Genomic DNA, 17,914 nt, shown 5'->3' with positions numbered 1-17,914 from the left:
ATGGGTGGTGAGAAGGATTGGGAATTCTTCCATTTTTGTGTGTTGTAGGGCATTAGGTGAATCAAAGTGGGGGAGAATCACCCAAGGATTCAGAAGCGAGGCAGTTTTGAGACTAGGATAAGTTTCGCATCCTTATTGGGAAGGAAGATAGCCCAAGTGGTTGTATGGTTTGAGGATAGTGTGAGATGGAAGTTCGGAAAAGCGTGCCAATAAGGAGATCGCGTTCTCGTGATGTTACTAGTAAGCTTTAGGGAATCAGGTTTGGGATTCCATTCAGGACATGAGTTCAGTTAAGTGCAGGGCAAGCGCGTGTTCGATCCAATATTTGAGTGTTGTAAGTCTGCGGGTGTAGCCGTAGCATTCACAAGATTAGCAGATAGTACTAGAGTGATGTGAGCATGTGGGTGTAGTCGCAGCCTTCACTAGGTTGGTAGATAGCGTGAGTGCGTTGTTAGGACACAGAAAGATCAGTAGTACCCACCAGTTCAGGTATAGCAGTGAGGAAAATGGAAATCCACGGATTGGATTTCGGAATTTCCCAGACGGATGAGACCTGGTTAAGCCAGTGATAAGATTGTAGAAGCGCCGCTATAGAGATGAGAGCAAGGAAGCAGTGGACTGCTTAAGGTCATTTATGACATGAGGCTACCAACGGTCATGTAGCAATCACTTTTAGCCTTGGGTTTGGTGACGTCAGGATTCGACGCATGGAACCAATCAGTTAGAGCAGAAGGCCGTTAGGGCCACAGTGGCAGGATAACTAGTAGCAGCTATATCCATAGAAGGATTTCATCCAGAAGTCGTGCGAGGCAGCTAAGTAGGGAGTCCTTTGACTCTGCAGTTGGGTTGGAACCCGATAGTTCAGATGATTGGCAGATGATTGAGACCATGTAGGTCTCGGTAGATGTTGGGAAGCAGCCATGTGGCAGTATATAGTTTCAGACAGTTCAGTGTTTCAGGCAGTTCAGTGTTTCAGACAGTTGGAGTTTCAGGCAGTACAGTGTTTTCAGGCAGATCAGGGATTCAGACAGTTTCGGATCTCCATCAGTGATGGTATTTGGGGATCTCATGTATGATAAGCGTAAGAGATTGCTGAGTAATTCTTAGTCACCCACCGCAGGGTTTACCCATAATGATATAGTATGAGTGGTTTGTCCGGGAATCAAACCATCTCGAGACAACAGGTTCCAGACGGAGTGGATGTGATCATGTTGTAGGGAATTCATTCATCTTCAGGTTTTTAGAACTCTATTAGAGTGGGTTATGGTTGCCTTGAAAAGGCTGGTCACGGTTACCCTGGGAGGACTAGAATGTGCCTGGGATGGTGACCATGTTGCTAGAGCGCTTTAACGTGTAACGAATCGTAAGAAATGATTTCGAGGACGAAATCTAATTTAAGTGGGGGAGAGTTGTAACGCCCCGTTTATTTAAATAATTAGTAAATGTAAGTCCCAGACTAATTTGTGAAGAATTTTAGAAGTCGGGGGTTAAAAGAGTAAGTTTCGGATGTAATTTGAAAAGGGTTTTAGAATTGGGGCTGCTTGGTAATTTTTAGGATCTAAATTGAAAGGAATTAGGAGTGTTGGGGGCTGAAGTGTAAATTACATATTTGTTTTGAAGAGCTATGAGAAGGAGGGACTGGCAGTGTCAATTTCGCTTGAAGTTTGAATGAACACGGGATTGAACCCGATGGTATATCATTCCCGTCATAAGTTCATCACTCCCAAAACCCTAACCCAAGCTCTCCTCCAGCCGCCATCACCGGCTTTCCCCATTGTGCTCCGACCAGATGGAGTTTCGACGACCGCCACCTACTGCCGTTCCCAATCGTCGAATTGCCGCCTCCATTTCCGTTGACGACGACAAGCCCGGCCTCCGCTGCTACCGTCGAGGTCGTCTAGCATAGCTGCTTCCTTTCCATTGGTCGCCGCCATGCCATGGAACTGCCACCATCGAGATGAGCTGCCGGCAAAAACGTGAGTCACCAAGAGACCGTCGAAGACCGGGAAGAAACCTTCCGTCGCTGTGGTCGCTGCTGCCGTGTCGGACGAACATCGCCATTGCGACGCTGATTGCCGAAGGCGCTGGCTGCCGTTATTCTGTCGCTGTGCAAGTATTGGGCTGCCGAGAAACCTTCATTCGATTCTTCTCTTTTTCCCTCTCGTTCCTTTTGTTGGTTTGACGCCATGTATGGCGGCTGTGGTCACTAGTGAGCCGTGAACCACCGTTTCAGATTGCTCCGGCGATAACAGCCTCCTAGTCGGCTGTTTAGAGCTTGGTTCTTGCGTCATTTCATGTGGACCGCCACCACCATTGGGTGGTGGCTAGCGTCACAACCGCCGCTGCTGTTGCTTTTTAGTGTTGCTGTCGCCACCGTGAGCCACTAGGGGAGGGTGGCTGGACCTTTGTGCAATAGAAATCGTATGTGTGTGTGTTTAATTGCAGTTTAGTGGTGTTTGGGTGTTTAGTCTACCCGGAAATAGCAAGGAAGCCACTACCACCACCGTGAGGTGGTGGCTGCCGCCCAGCGCCACCGCCGGCCACCATGGTGTGGCAGTGTGTGTGTATTAGTTAGTGTGTTAGCGTGTGTGGTTATGTTTTGATCAAACATTGTAACTGTAATTAAATTGGTTAATAATAAAAATAATAGAAACCACCACCGTAAGGTGGTGGCCGCCGCCGCGAGCCACCATCGACCACCACTACCCGAGGTGGTAGTGGGTGGTGCCCCGCTAGCAAACCCTAATGGGCTTAGAGATTGGTTTGGGCCTATTGGGCCATGTTTGAGTGAAAACCCTAATTATGAGTAATTGGGCCTTAGACTTATTGGGCCCACTTTTGGGCCATTGAGATGAGATTATGTATTAAGCCCAATCACTCCATCTCATTTATCTAGTAGAGTAAAGAACTTAATGGACTAAGTCCTTAATGAGATAACTGAGAAAATACTAATATTTGAGAGATTATCAGCACGCACACGAGAATTATTTAATAAGTGAATATTAAATAATAATCATCGGCAGAAATTAATCTAAGCAATAATGGACTTAATGGATTAAGTCCTTAATGGATTAAGTCCCTAGTGTGTTAAGTCCTTAGCGGGTTAAGTAAGCAACACTTAACCCTAGTTATCATTTGATGTGAAACCCTAATTTCACTTGGGCTTTGTGTTGGGCCATCCGAGAATAATCAAATGGACTAGAGTAATTAGTTGGGCTTTAAGGTAAGGCCCATATGAAGGATTGGGCCCAATTTGGAAAATTGGGCCATAGATGGGCCATAGTTGGGGCCGAGAGGATTGTATGATATTGGGCCCTTAGAATGGGACATGTTGGACTAGACTGGACATTTGGGCCTTAAGGGAAGTCCATGTAGAGGTTTGGGCCCAATTTGGAAAATTGGGCCATATGTTGGGCTTTGATCCCTAGTTGACTTTGGGCCTATGGATTGGGCCTTGGGCTTGGGTAAGCCAAGCTAGGGGTAATGTGGTAATTATCCAAAGCATGTATTTATAGTTATGCGTTAGAACCCAATTATTAATTGGGTGTTATTTGGTGTTGACAGTTCGGGAACCTGTCAACCAGTAGCTGGGGTGGAGTCTGTGGGACTTCAGCAGTGTGGGATTGTGTCTACAGGACTTCAGCAGTGTGAGGTGAGTTTCCTTCCAGTAGGAACGGGTCTACGGCCACAATGCCGGCCCGTTTAGTTAGCAGTAGTAGTTCCGGACTTCAGTCCGATGCAGTAGTTCAGTATGCTTGGTGTCTTTGTGATACAGACAGGGTATGAGTTATGTGTTCCTGACTATGGTCCGATGCAGTAGTTAGAGTGCTTGATGTCTTTGTGATTCAAGCATGTTTTGTGTTATGTGTTCCGGACTCCGTTCCGATGCAGTATGCAGTATATGTATTCATGCTAGTGATATGTTTATGCTATGTTATGTTCAGTCAGTTTCGGACTTCGGTCCGATGCAGGGGACAAAGTCCCAATCAGTTCCGGACTTCGGTCCGATGCAGTTAGTTCCGGACTTCGGTCCGATGCAGAGGGCAAGGCCCTGGTTAGTTCCGGACTCCGGTCCGATGCAGTTTCCGGACTTCGGTTCGATGCAGAGGGCAAGGCCCTGGTTAGTTTCCGGACTTCGGTCCGATGCAGTGGGCAAGGCCCAGTAGATGCTTTATATGTTATTGTATGGTATGTGGTAGTTTGGGGGAGCTCACTAAGCTTCGTGCTTACGGTTTTCAGTTTTGGTTTCAGGTACTCAGTTTTAAAAGAGGAGCTCGGGAAGATTGCAGTGCACACACCATTTGTTCAGTCTGGGATGTTTATACTCTGATATATTTGACAATTGTTAAGATATTTTGAGATACATTCTTTATGATTCTTATATGACGATTGATGAACAGGGTTTTATTACTACTTTAAAACGAAATTTTCAGACTGTATTTTTGGGATGTTACACAGAGGTCTCAGCCAGTCTTCAGTTGTGCGAGGTGAGTCTCCTCACTGTGTGAATGGGTCTAAGGCCACAATGCCAGCCCATGTAGTTATGAGTAAGAAGACCCGGGGGTTAGCCCTAGGCACTGTATGCTAGTATGTAATTCCGGACCAAGGTCCGATGTCGGGCGGGTGCCCGAGGAATGTTTGCATGTTAGATTATACTTATTTTCTGTGTGATACTTGTATGTGCCTGGTTGGGAGGTGAGTGTGGGCGATGCCCCGTATCTCATCCTTAGCAGAGTATGGACGGCGTTTCATATCTTATTAGTAGCAGAGCAGGGGTGAGACCCGAGATAAGAGAGGAGTGAGTGTGGGCGGGGGCTCGTATCTCACTAACAACAGGAGCATGGACAAGGTTTCATGACTCGTCAATAGCAGGATAGAGGCGAGGCCCAAGATAGGCGAGGCCTTAGTACCGGAATATAGTAGACTAAGTTAGCTTATGTGTTATGAATTATTTATATGCTTGTATATGTTTAGCGGGCGGGACCCAGAGACAGGCGGGGCCTAAGAGAAACATATATGTATACCAAGCGGGGCATGAAGCCAGGCGGGGCATGGGGTCGGGCGGGGCCCGATGTAGCGGGCGAGGTACAGTGCTTGCAGTATGTGATTATGTATGGTATGTGGTAGGTTGGGGAACTCACTAAGTTTCGTGCTTATGGTTTTCAGTTTTGGTTTCAGGTACTTCCGGTAGCGGAGGGAAGAGCTCGGGGTGATCGCATGGCACACACCATTGTTTATTTAGCTTGGGATGTTTTACTCTGATAAGATGAATATGTTTTGAATTAATAATCTGATTTGATGTTACGACTTACGTTTATGGTTTGAAAGCTATGGTTTGATAATGATTTGAAAATGAAATTTTTGGACCTTATTTTTGGGACGTTACAATGTGTGTGTGTGTGTGTATATATATATATATATATATATATATATATATAATAGAGTGGAAAACAAAGAACAAAGGTTTAATCACTCTTTTGCAAAACTCAACAAGATAATCAAAACCCGCCAAATATGGCCACCATCCGATATCGATATTAGCAAAAACCACGAGATTGTCAAAATTAAGTTTCGGTCACCATCTAAAAGTAGCCCATCATGTCTTCATATTTCCTCTTCAATGCAGATCGAAAAAGGTGAACAATGAAGATGGAGAGGCCAAGCCCATGTTGTAAAGTGCTTCCTAATCAAACCTATATCATTAAGACTTCGGTTCAAACCATCATTTGAATATCATTTCATATTCTCAACTATGGACTTTCAACGGTTCAGATCTAGGGGTAGCACCCCTGGGGGACATGGTTACAAGGGGAAGTACCCCTTGGCGGGAGATGGCGGACAGGGTCAATAGGTAGCCCTCGAAACAAAAAACGAACTTCTATATAGGAAATGGTCCTAGAAAAGTATTTTCCCACAAAAACCCATATATTGGGTCATTATTAAATTGGCGCCAATTTTCCATTGTAACTGCCATCAACCTTCATCTTTCATGCATTTAAGGAAGATTGTTGTTGCAGATAAACAAATTGATCATGAAAACTGCATCATTATTTGTGGTTTTGTCTCTAAGAACACAACAACACAATCAAAGTATTATGTTTTTGTGAATCAGATTAAAAATGTAATTGGTTTGGTTTTTTTGGATTATCCCATAAGTCTACATTGGTATAACCCCATGAATAAGATTTGGATTACAAATTTAATAAAGTATTGTAATCACTATCCAATAAATTATTCAACTCATTGTTATTCGAAATCCCTAAATTCTAACATGTTTCAGTAATGAGCTTAATGAGTTAGGCAGTGAAAGGTGGTGTGGAGTGGGCCCGTTTCAATTTCCTTTATCATAAAAGGTAAAACTAATAACAAAAAAATTTAAAATAAATTAGAAAAAGAAGTGTAATTTTATGTTAGTTAGTGGAGAAAATTATAACGAAATAATATTATACTTGATGAGTTAGGAAAAAAATAAGAATCAAACAAACACCCAAAAACCACAAAGACCAATCATGTAATTTACTCTAATAATATTTATAATAATAAGGAAAATATGCATAAAAGTCTTTAGTTTTTTTGCTCTATTGACAAGAAGTCATCTTTTTTTTTTTTTTTTTTTTGCAACTCAACCACTAGAACCGGCTATTATTTTTTTTTTTTTTTTTCAATTTAACCACTAGAACCGACTATTATTTTATTTTTATTTTTTTTCAATTTAACCACTAGAACTGACTATTATTTGCAATTTAGCTCAATTTTCAAATTACCGTAAACAATAGAAAGTTTTGATGGTTAAATTGGAAACAAAGTATCAATGATGACTTTTTTGTCGGTATGCAAAAATATATGTATTTTTTTTATGCATAATAATTTTTAACCTCAAGTCTTAACCATCACAACCTGTTATTGCTTGCGGTTACCTGAAAATTAAGTCAAATTTCAAGTAATAGCTGCTTCTAGTGGTTAAATTGCAAATAATAATAACAATAATAGTAATAAATGACAAAAAAGCCAAAATATATGGACTTTTATGCATATTTCCCTGATAATAAAGGTTTAACTTAGCAGGTTGTAAATGTTATTCATAAATCAATAGGGGGTGTTTTTGGAAAATCACTCAACCGCCATCAACAGTAGTGTGTTTAAACACTGAACGACTCGAAAGTCAGCAAACCCTAGAAAATGGATGCTGTGATAGACCAAAACACCGGCGCCGACGCCGGCGACGATGACACTCCGATGCTAAGTTCTCATACTCTAGCAGCTCTCAAAGAGTTTCTATCTGAACAGAACGTCTTGCTTGTCGCAAACAACGATGGAGCGACGGTAGCGGAAGACGAGAAAGAGGTGGCGTTAGTCACGGAGGATTGGAGACTAAGCCAGTTTTGGTACGACCGGGAAACTGCTGAGACGGTTGCGAGAGAAGTTAACGCGCTGTATACGTCCATGGATTCTCCCCCTTCCATTGCTTGCATTGCTTGCCCCACTCTCTACGTTTATCTCAAGGTACCTTAACATATTCAAACAGTACGCCTATATCGTGTTTATATTTATCATACCATGTCTAACAGTGCAAGAACATCTTTGAGTTCCAATATGATTGATTTAGAGTCATGATGCATAGCGAATTCCCAAAATTACTGTTTCTGTACGAAAGATCTTAATCATTCTTCTCGTCATCTGGTTTTTAGAAACTGCACCATGATTTACCCGTGCAACTTCTCGAATATGACAACCGATTTAAGCAATACGGAAACGAATTCACCTTCTATGACTACAATCAACCGTTAGAGCTCCCATCAACAATGAAACATTCATTCCGCATCATCATTGCAGATCCTCCTTACCTAGTAATATTTCACTTATATCATATTACTACATGCAATTTAGGCATTTACACATCTCAATTTTTTTGGTGATGTTTAATGTGAATTGTGATAAACAGAGCAAGGAGTGCTTGGAAAAGGTTTCTGAAACGATTGGATTTCTTAAGCAACCTGGAGAATCATTCTTGCTTTTACTCACAGGTCCAGACCATATCTTGATTATTTGATTGCTTATTCTTGTTGTTGACAAGATGATTGTTATATCATATATGTGTACAGGTGCAGTGCAGCATGAAAGAGCAGGTGAACTCCTGGGGTTGCGACCATGTGGATTTAGGCCACAGCATTCCAGCAAGCTTGGGAATGAATTCCGACTCTTCACAAACTATGATCCTGGGTTGAGATTAGGAGGATGGGAGCATGAGGAGTAGTAGTAGTAACATCTTCATTTTCTACATGTTTTGTTAGAAGGTTAAATATCTTGTTTGTGATCAAAAAATAAAGTTTTGCATATATACTTTATTATGTTGTCTTACAAGAGATTAGTTACATTTTGTTGTGATACACATGTGTTCTCAATCTTTTTGAGTGTTGTATGATTATTGTAGTTGTTTTGTCGAAGATGAGTAAATGACATTGATGTTAGTAATTAGTAAATGATCATTAATCCTTCTTATTGGAGAGCATTTAACAATCAACAATGGTTCAAGAATATAATTTGGAATATGTTTTGTGTATTTAGGTTATGTTACAATGATATTGTGGTTTTTTTAGTACCATAAGACACCCAGAAACCTATTTAAAATCATTGTATATGAGTAACCAACCCTTCAACTCAGATCACCACATCCTCCTCCACATTTCAAGATAGATGCACATATATTTGGGTATCCTTTTGGCCTCAATTTATGGATTCATCTTTTCTCCAACAACGATCATCTAAAAGAATGTAGCTGGCTTGAACTTGAAGTAAGCAATTTTATGGGTTTCAAATTGAAAAATAAAATTAGCTGGATTGAGTGAGTACCAATTAAACTTTTCCACTCATCAACAACATACGGATATGTTGGAGTATTTTACAATTGGATACCAAGACACACGCCCAAAATGCAAGAAATAACAATGTAATTTCATACATATGTTTATTATAGCATGCCACTTTCATTTCTTTCTATTACAACATTGTACTTTCAAATTTTCTTTTTCATTTTTGCATTCTACTTTGAAGTTTTACCTACATTACAGCATTGTACTTTGTTGTTCTTGTTATAATAATGGATATTACTTTGTATTCGGATGACATTACTATAATTTGGTAGACTTTTCAAAGTGCAATGCTCTAATACAAAGAATAAAAGTAGGATGCAATAATAAACAAATAATCGAAAGTACATTACTATTTATTGCAATTATCTATCTAAAAAAATAATTCATAGTCAATTTCTTGATTTCTATCTTCAACTTTTGGAAAGTTCTTGTGTGAAACCTTAATTCTTAGAGTTTGCTTACAAGGATAAATAATACAGATTATCATTATTATATAACATTGTATTAAACATGATCAAACAAAAGCAAATCAAAATTTATTTGTGGATATACAAATGGGATTTCTATTATCTAGCCTCCACTTATAGGAGGTATAATGGCTAACTCATCTTTATTCTTAACAAGTGCAGATTCAGTTGTGTACTCCTCATTCAAAGCCAGAACCATGCATCCACGAAGCTCTTTCAAGCCAGGAAATTTTGCAATAAGTTTATCTAAGCAATCACCAGCACTAGTACCAGATGTCACTTCCATTTTCATATCAGTCATTCCAGTTAGATCTCTAGCTCGAGCAAAGAACAGTACCTTAATCTCAAAAGATTCATCTTCAATTTCGATTCGTGTTTGTTGGGTTTCTTTTTTACCCTCCTTCTCCATCTGTGATGAACCCATGATAGAATGCCTATGCCTGCCTGCATGTCGAGTAGATACATAGCCTTTAATAAGTATAAACAAACAGAAACTAATAGTATTGTTTTACATGTTTAGTTTATTCAAATAAACATGTAGAGTATATATCAAGAAATTCTTCAGGACATGATCTAATAGATACAGGCGAGAATTTGATGTGCCCTAGGTTACTGGAAGAAGAAGTGAAACGAGAAAAAGGAATACGAAAGTAAATCGAATCATAGAACACACACCAACATAACCTTAACTCAGCAAAACCGTAAACAGAGCTGTAGAATGAAGGAAAGCAGGGATCCAAAACTGAGGTAGTAACAACTAGAAATAGAAAAAAAGAGTCGGATTAAGAACTTACAACTACCAAAACACCATAATTTTTACCTATTATGAGGAACCAAACAATTGAGCAAGATCGTTTTCGTGATGAAAGTTAAGCTTAGTTGAATGAATTCAAATCGATGTGCAAAAAACATCGATTAAAGATTCCAAGTGTTGAGTTGTTGCTGAATAACTTCATCAGATAATGAGCGAGTTTGACCTTTAAGAGTGGATATCTTTGGATCTGGATGCGGATCCAAATTGATCGACCCACTATAGCTTCCAAAACGAAGCAAAAAAAAATTCCATTGCCGGGAATTGAACCCGGGTCTCCTGGGTGAAAGCCAGATATCCTAACCGCTGGACGACAATGGAATTGATGAACTATCTTCGTATTAAAAATTCATGTTCAATTAGAAAGATAAGTTGAAAAAAGATTTCAGAAAACGTCATTTGTTTGAAGAATAAAAGATGAAAATCTTGCACGAAAACACAAAAAACGTGACTATATTTTTTCATATTTTTGCTTAATAAATACACATAAAAAGTATTTATAATGTTATCAATATACTTTCCTTCCTATTCGATGTAAACGTTAACTATATAATTTACATATTAATATTAATATAATTGTAATTTTATTAAACTGGATACAAAATCGTATTTTTCATTACATCTCACCATATAAACAACTTTGACGAAACAAACAAAATGAATAAATGAACAAATAAAACATGAATTAAAGAAAATGTGAATTCCAAATAAACAAGTACACTCAAACACATTCATAGCTTTTCAAAAATAAAAATGCTCTCAGTTTACACAAGAATAGGGTAGAATATAATATAATAACAATAATAATAATAAGACCTCACACTCAAACTTTTAAATGGGTTGAGAGACATGTGTTAATTTATTAACTCAACCACCTCACGATGTTCTTGATGTTAGAGCCTAAAAAGTAAAAAAAACATTCATTTTAACCAAAATTATTTGAGTAAAACCATTAACAATATAAAAGAATCAAAACTATGGAATATAGAAGCAATACTTGAAATCCAGACATTTTGTCTTTAACCTTTTTCTTCAAAAAATTGCAAACAAAGATCAAGGTTAAAACTAAATATCGAATGTTTTTATTTATTTATTAAAATTAGGGTAAAGAGTAAGAACTGACAGTGTAGTTGACCGGTCAACTTCAGTTCCCTTTCCACATCCACGCCTCTGTCTGCTTGCCAAGTTCTAGTAAATAACAAAAAGTAGGAATTATTGAATTATATATTAACAAAAAGTTGTTTGTAAAAATTAAACTAACCTCCTTGTTAAGTTCCTCAATTTTTGATTTAATAAACCTAGCAATCTTTCAAACTTCATCCACATCTTTCTCCATACGCTGCTTGATTGCTGGAAAATAATAAACATTTAATTAAAATTTATATCAATAATTAAAAAGGTTGATATCTTGTTTACATTAGCAAATGATCATGAACTCATGATTTATAGCAATAGGAACAACCTTTAATAGCAACAACTTTGGTTACAGCCTTGGATTCCTCATGAGCATCTTGTAGTTTTTTGAGTAATTTATTCAGCTTTTCATATTGTTTTTCGATGGATTGAACCTAGAAAAAAGAAGTATGCAATAAGTTTTATGATTTACATAAGGAAATTAGACATGTAGGATCAAAAGGGTATAGGTAGATAACACACCTTCTTGAAAAAATATCCAACCCTAACTCTGCAGAATTCGAGTTATTTTGTGTTCCCATTTCAAGATCTCCATGACCATAATCTTGACCCTGAGTATTCTCAAATGATTCCTAAAAGACATTATTAGATAAGTATGTTTCAACACAGTAATAGAAAAGGACAGGTATTATAAGTATAAATTGATATATACTAAATGAAGATTAGGTAATACAAGTCTGACATCCAAAGTCAAAGGATCGCAGGTGAAAGAAAACAAAGAAAATAAACTCGAAGATCAATTTGTATTTCCTATGCCTATTATGTTGGAAATTTCTGAATTTTCCTATATACGAAGAGGTATAATAGGAGTTATCTAGTTTTGTGGGTTGAAAAATTAGATACTGATAAGGATTGATGCTAGGATCCTAAATAGATGCAAGTTTGTTATGTCTTGTATTCTATATATATACATGCTATGTTATCGAGCTGTGATATCAAGCGTAAACCAATTGAGTTTTTTGTGCTTTAGTTTTTCTCAATAATAACCATTGTGTGTTTGGTTAGATCTTGTTTTGCTTTGATTTGGTATCAGAGCCTGGTTGAAAGGAAGACATGGTGGAAGGAGATACACCATCGTCTTTTGGTCCAGGGGGAAGAGACAAAGGAACGTCTTTCTCGTTTCAAGTACCAATGTTGAATGCAACGGGTTATACAGTGTGGGAAATTCGCATGAAAGTGATATTGAATGTTCATCAGGTGTGGGATGTCATAGATCCGGGAGCGAATGATCCAAAGAAGGATAACGTTGCTATTGAGATTGATCCAAAGAAGAATAACGTTGCTATTGTCGTGATCTTCCAGGCGACACCTGAAGATCTTATTTTACAAGTTGGAATGATGGATATGACAAAAGAAATTTGGGATGCCATAAAATCCGTAACCTGGGTGCGGACAGGGTGAGGGAGGCTAGATTGCAAACCCTAATTACTGAGTTTGACAATATTAAGAATGAAGGAGTCGGCTACAATTGATGAATATGTGAGCCAACTTTCGGGTATAGCGTCTAAATCATCTTCTCTTGGGGAAACGATTGATGAAAAGAAGATGGTTAAAAAATTTCTAACAAGCTTACCAAGAAGATTCATCCACATAGTTGCTTTTATAGAGCAAATCTTAGACCTTGGGTCAGTTGGGTTTGAAGATGTCGTTGGAAGGCTGAAGGCATACGAAGAGAGGACCCGTGATGACTCTCAAAACATTGATCAAGGCAAACTCCTACTCAACAAATATGTGTCGTCATCGCGGAACAATGAGTCCAATCAGAGGAAGGGTAAAGGCGGTAGACGGGGTCGTGGAAGTAGGAATAATAACGGGACAACTCACCAACAGAACCTGTCATCGAATTCAGCCAGTGGTGAATCTGAAAAGATAAAAGGTAAAGCGAAAGATCACTCAAAAGTCCAATGTTATCGGTGTGATAAATTTGGACACTTCGCTAATCGTTGTCCGGAACGTAAGGTCAAACAATAAGATGTTAATCTCGGTGAAGTTGATGAGCAAGATCCGATGGTATTCATGGCAGAAACATTGTTCAAAATTGTGCTGTTAAATGAGGCTGTAGTAATTCCATCAAGATACTCACAAACGGGTGACAATGACGTTTGGTACCTTGATAATGGATCAAGCAATCACATGAGTGGTAATCGCTCTTACTTCAGTGAGATAAATACCCGAATAGGAGGTAGGGTTCGGTTTGGTGATAATTCATATGTTGAGATTTGTGGAAAAGGTTCGGTATTGTTTGAAAGTCGTGAAGGTAGGCAAAAGATTTTAACTAATGTGTACTTTATTCCCGATTTAAAGACAAACATTATTAGCCTAGGGCAGGAAACAGAGTGTAGCTGTGAAGTTAGCATGAAGGGTGAATACTTATGCTTGTATGATAATACAAACACATTATTGCTCAAGGCGAAGAGGTCAGTTAACCGTTTGTATAAGACTCATATTGCTATTGGGAAACCTGTATGCTTCCATGGGAGCTTGGATGACGTTGAGTGGCTTTGGCATGCAAGGCTTGGCCATGTAAACTTTGGAATGCTAACATCGATGGCAAAAAAGAAGACGGTAAATGGTCTACCTAACGTCAGCGGGTCAAACAAGGTATGTGAATCTTGCTTAGTAGGAAAACACTCTTGGAGTTCTATTCCGAAGAATTCGCAGTTTCGAGCAAAACGAACGTTAGAGCTAATTCATGGTGACTTGTGTGGGCCTATAAAACCTCCCATAATGGGTGGAAACATATATATTTTCGTTATAATAGATGACTTTCTCGAGGTTTATGTGGAGTTATTTATTAAAAGAAAAAAGTGATGCATTGTCTTTCTTTAAAACTTTTATGCTTAAATCTGAGAAGGAAACGGGTAATTCGGTAAAACGCTAAGGAAAGATCGTGGTGGTGAATTTACATCTCAAGATTTTAATAGTCTATGTGATAGCCATGGTATGATGAGGCACCTTACAACACCATATACACCGCAACAGAACGGGGTGGTTGAGAGAAGAAATCACACCCTTCTTGAGATGACACGAAGTTTGATGAAGGCAACACAGGTACCGAATTATTGTTGGGGTGAAGTTGTGAGACATGCATCATATATCATCAACAGGAATACCACAAAGACCTTTTCTGATACAACACCCTACGAAAGATATTTTGGACGAAAATCCAACATTGAACACCTTCGGGTTTTTGGTTGTATAGCATATGCCAAAGTATTGGGTCCAAACTTAAAAAAGTTGGATGATAGATCAAAGAAATTAGTCTACTTTGGGTTGGAGCCAGGGTCCAAGGCATACAGATTATTTGATCCATCTACCAGAAAAATAATTATATCTCGAGACGTCGTCTATGATGAGAAGGCCACTTGGGCTTGGAATAGTGAGCTAGAAGACGAGCTGAGGCCTGGAACATTTTGGGTCCAATGGGAAATGATCGTAGACACTGGAGTAGGGCCTGTTATGGGTGACTTAAACCAAAACGAGAATCGGCATGAAGAGGATGCTAATCATGGAGATCCTTATAATATAGTTCACGAGCCGCAAGTTGACGATGAGGTCAATAACGAGTCGCAGGTTGACGATGAGGTTAATAACGAACAATTAAGGTGTTCGTTAAGGCAGATTCAGCGACCAAGAAGGTTTGATGATTATGTTGTCAATTTATTTATTGAAGATCATTTTCTTTTCTTATCAATGAATGAAGACGAACCAACTAGCTTCTTGGAAGCGGTGAAAAACCCTAGGTGGGTAAAATCAATGGAGGAGGAAATTGACTCCATTATGAAGAATAAGGGGCTGTTTGTTTTTTGTCTGCAGATCTGCGTGATCACTTCTGTCTGCGCCTCGCAGACCACGCGCAGACATATGCTTTTACAGACTGTTTGTTTTTTGGAAGTGCACAGACCTAAAAACGTCTGCGCGAAGTCTTCTTGGCACAGACATGACCCAATGTCTTCTAACATCTTCACAACTCAAAAAAAGAAAAAAAAACTGAATACGTTCTTTTCTCATAGCGCCTCCATATCTCCTCACTACCCATCGTTCCTCCACCGATCGTTCTCCCCCTTCCGACCGACCACCATAATGACTGTCCACCATACACAACATAATACCGACGATGCTTGCCTCCTCCTTCGTCCACTGCCGGATTCATCCACAGGTACGAAAATCTGTTCTTCCCTAAAATCAGATGTCAATTTCTTTCAACATCTAATCTGATTGAATAATAATCACGTGATTTTAGGCATGTGGAATCCTTCTAATTTTGTTTTTTGCTCATCTGAATTGCTTGGTTTGGGTATATGAAATCCTTCTAATAATCAGGTTCATATAGAGGTGATGATTTCATATTGCACACCAAGTGTTCGATAAAAGTCCTCAAAGAAATCAAAAGTTTTATTGGATCAAGAACAGGGGCTGATGCATCTTTAACACATCCTGGTGTTTGCAAAAACTCAAGCAATATATATATATATATATATATATATATATATATATATATATATATATAAGTGTATAAAGAACGGAATACCACTTCTGAAATTATTAGTAGATTATTTATTTCAACTCAAGTTCTTTGTGAAAGCAAGATAAGAGCCTCTTTTTGAATCAAGTCGTGGTGTTTGTGTTATGTTACATGTCAATGACAATGATAACAAATGAATTCAAAGCACATAGATTGATTATAAAGATTGCTCAATGCTCAAGCAAGAAACTAGACTTTGTTAATGACGATCAAATGACCATATTGTGCTAAATGTTGTAGTTGCATTTCTCTTTCAGAGAAGAAGATCAAGAGGATGGATTTTTAAAGTTCTTTCATTGTAAAAATATTGATATTATATCATTTTGTTTGTTGTAGTTTTTTACTATTATATATTATAAATATTGTTTATATATGATTTGTTTCTTGTAACATTTTCTTATCTATTATGATGAAATAATTATTAGATGCTGTAAAACTCAAATAAAATGTTGTAAAATTAGTTTAATTAAACTTCAATTTATTTTTCAGCAGCCTGCAGACGTAAAAAAACAAACAGACTTCTTATTACAGACTGTAGACGTTTGGTCCACATCATCTGTTGCAGAGACTTGCAGATGTGGTCCGCAGACTGCAGACATTTTGGCTTCAGAAAAACAAACAACACCTAAGACATGGAGGCTCGTTAAAAGACTGTCGGCTGTGATTGTGATAGGTCTAAAATGGGTGTTTTAAATCAAAGGTGATGCTAGTGGGGCAATAAGTAAGTATAAGGCTAGGTTAGTCGCAAAAGGATACTTGCAACAAGCGGGAGTTGATTTTGATGAAGTTTTTGCACTAGTAGCTCGCATTGAAACGGTGAGGATCATGTTAGCTCTAGCAGCATCAAAAAGATGGGAGATTCACCATCTTGATGTAAAATCGGCATTCCTTCACGATGAGCTTCAAGAAGATGTCTATGTTGAACAAACTGAGGGATTTGTTGAAGTCGGGTGTGAAAGAATGGTTTACAAGTTAGATAAAGCATTATATGGGTTAAGACAGGCTCCCCGAATATGGAATATTAAGTTAGATGGTATTCTAAAAGGTATGAAATTTAAACGTTGCGTGCAAGAACAGGCTGTGTATCGACATAGGATCGGTGATGATTTGATTGTCATAGGTGTTTATGTGGATGACTTGATTGTAACGGGTTCAAGTGTAGATATCATTAAGCGGTTTAAAGCTGCAATGTCAACCAAGTTCAAGATGTCAGACCTTGGTATACTTAGGTATTACTTGGGTATTGAAGTATACCAAAGCATGAGGGGTGAAATTGTTACTCAAGAAGCATATGCAAAGAAAGTTCTAAAAGATGTAGGTATGAGTAATTACAATCCTACATTGATTCCTATGGATTGTAATAAGAAATTCTCAAAAGCACAAGATGAAAAAGAGGTTGATGCTACCGAGTATAGAAGGTTGGTGGGAAGACTGAAATATCTATTACAAACTAGACCCGATCTTGCATTCTCGGTTGGAATTGTTAGTCGTTACATGTAAACACCGAAAGTATCACATATGGTGGCGGTTAAACAAATACTACGGTATGTGAAGGGAACTATTGGGTATGGTATTTTCTATCCACATGGGAATCATGGAAAGTTAATGGGATATAGTGACATCAGTCATAATGCGGATGAAGATGATGGAAGAAGCACTACGGGGCATGTGTTCTATCTTGGAAAGTCATGTTGGATTAGTGTCTAAGTCCATAACTATTTTGGTATGTACTTGACCCGATGGTGCATGGTCCTTTTGGGTTGCCTTCACCAAAGCAACTTGATAGGATGAATTATGGAGAGAAAGGATTAATTATGATTTATTAATATATTATGAGAATAATATGTTAAAGGAGAAATCATATTGTTTAATTAATATTAGTCAAGAATTAATAAGAATTAAGTTTGTGGCTAAAAGACATTAATTAAACTTAAGGGACTAGAACTGTCAATTGTGTGATAGTTGAATATTGAGCTAATGGACTCCTTATTAAGGGGGTGGACGAATTCTATGGGAAAACCCATTAGAAATTGTCCAAAGGCCTTAA

At 38.4% G+C, this 17,914-nt stretch overlaps 2 protein-coding genes, 1 non-coding gene and 1 pseudogene across 3 annotated transcripts; 1 reads left to right on the top strand and 3 right to left on the bottom strand.

Annotated features, from left to right (window-relative positions):
* Nucleotides 1-7,149: 7,149 nt before the first annotated feature.
* LOC145091574 (nucleic acid binding / methyltransferase) lies at nt 7,150-8,444 on the top strand. The gene is made up of 4 exons (XM_079029322.1): nt 7,150-7,503; nt 7,689-7,847; nt 7,943-8,024; nt 8,103-8,444. The coding sequence occupies exons 1-4, from the start codon at nt 7,180-7,182 to the stop codon at nt 8,252-8,254; spliced, it is 717 nt and encodes a 238-aa protein (XP_078885448.1). The 5' UTR covers nt 7,150-7,179; the 3' UTR covers nt 8,255-8,444.
* Nucleotides 8,445-9,337: 893 nt separating this feature from the next.
* On the bottom strand, nt 9,338-10,295 carry CNX7 (co-factor for nitrate, reductase and xanthine dehydrogenase 7). Its single transcript, XM_079029315.1, has 2 exons — nt 10,158-10,295; nt 9,338-9,781 (listed from the first exon to the last, which is right to left on the bottom strand). The coding sequence occupies exon 2, from the start codon at nt 9,759-9,761 to the stop codon at nt 9,441-9,443; it is 321 nt and encodes a 106-aa protein (XP_078885441.1). The 5' UTR covers nt 9,762-9,781; nt 10,158-10,295; the 3' UTR covers nt 9,338-9,440.
* A 102-nt stretch (nt 10,296-10,397) lies between these two features.
* On the bottom strand, nt 10,398-10,469 carry TRNAE-UUC (transfer RNA glutamic acid (anticodon UUC)). The gene has a single exon. It is a non-coding gene; the product is annotated as a tRNA-Glu (tRNA).
* A 555-nt stretch (nt 10,470-11,024) lies between these two features.
* LOC145056981 (syntaxin-132-like) lies at nt 11,025-12,417 on the bottom strand (annotated as a pseudogene).
* Nucleotides 12,418-17,914: the final 5,497 nt, after the last annotated feature.

This window comes from Lactuca serriola, chromosome 1 (assembly GCF_051521515.1).
Source record: "Lactuca serriola cultivar US96UC23 chromosome 1, Lser_US96UC23_V15, whole genome shotgun sequence".
Classification (NCBI taxonomy): domain Eukaryota; kingdom Viridiplantae; phylum Streptophyta; class Magnoliopsida; order Asterales; family Asteraceae; genus Lactuca; species Lactuca serriola.
Note: the sequence above shows the minus strand (reverse complement) of the source record. Positions and strands in the feature narration are given on the sequence as shown.

Excerpts from the sequence above, each read along its gene's own strand:
- CNX7 (XM_079029315.1), bottom strand. The coding sequence starts at position 9,761 with ATGGGTTCATCACAGATGGAGAAGGAGGGTAAAAAAGAAACCCAACAA.
- LOC145091574 (XM_079029322.1), top strand. The coding sequence starts at position 7,180 with ATGGATGCTGTGATAGACCAAAACACCGGCGCCGACGCCGGCGACGAT. Across the intron at positions 7,504-7,688 it reads CTCTCTACGTTTATCTCAAG|AAACTGCACCATGATTTACC; the intron begins GTACCTTAACAT and ends TCTGGTTTTTAG. Across the intron at positions 7,848-7,942 it reads TTGCAGATCCTCCTTACCTA|AGCAAGGAGTGCTTGGAAAA; the intron begins GTAATATTTCAC and ends TGTGATAAACAG.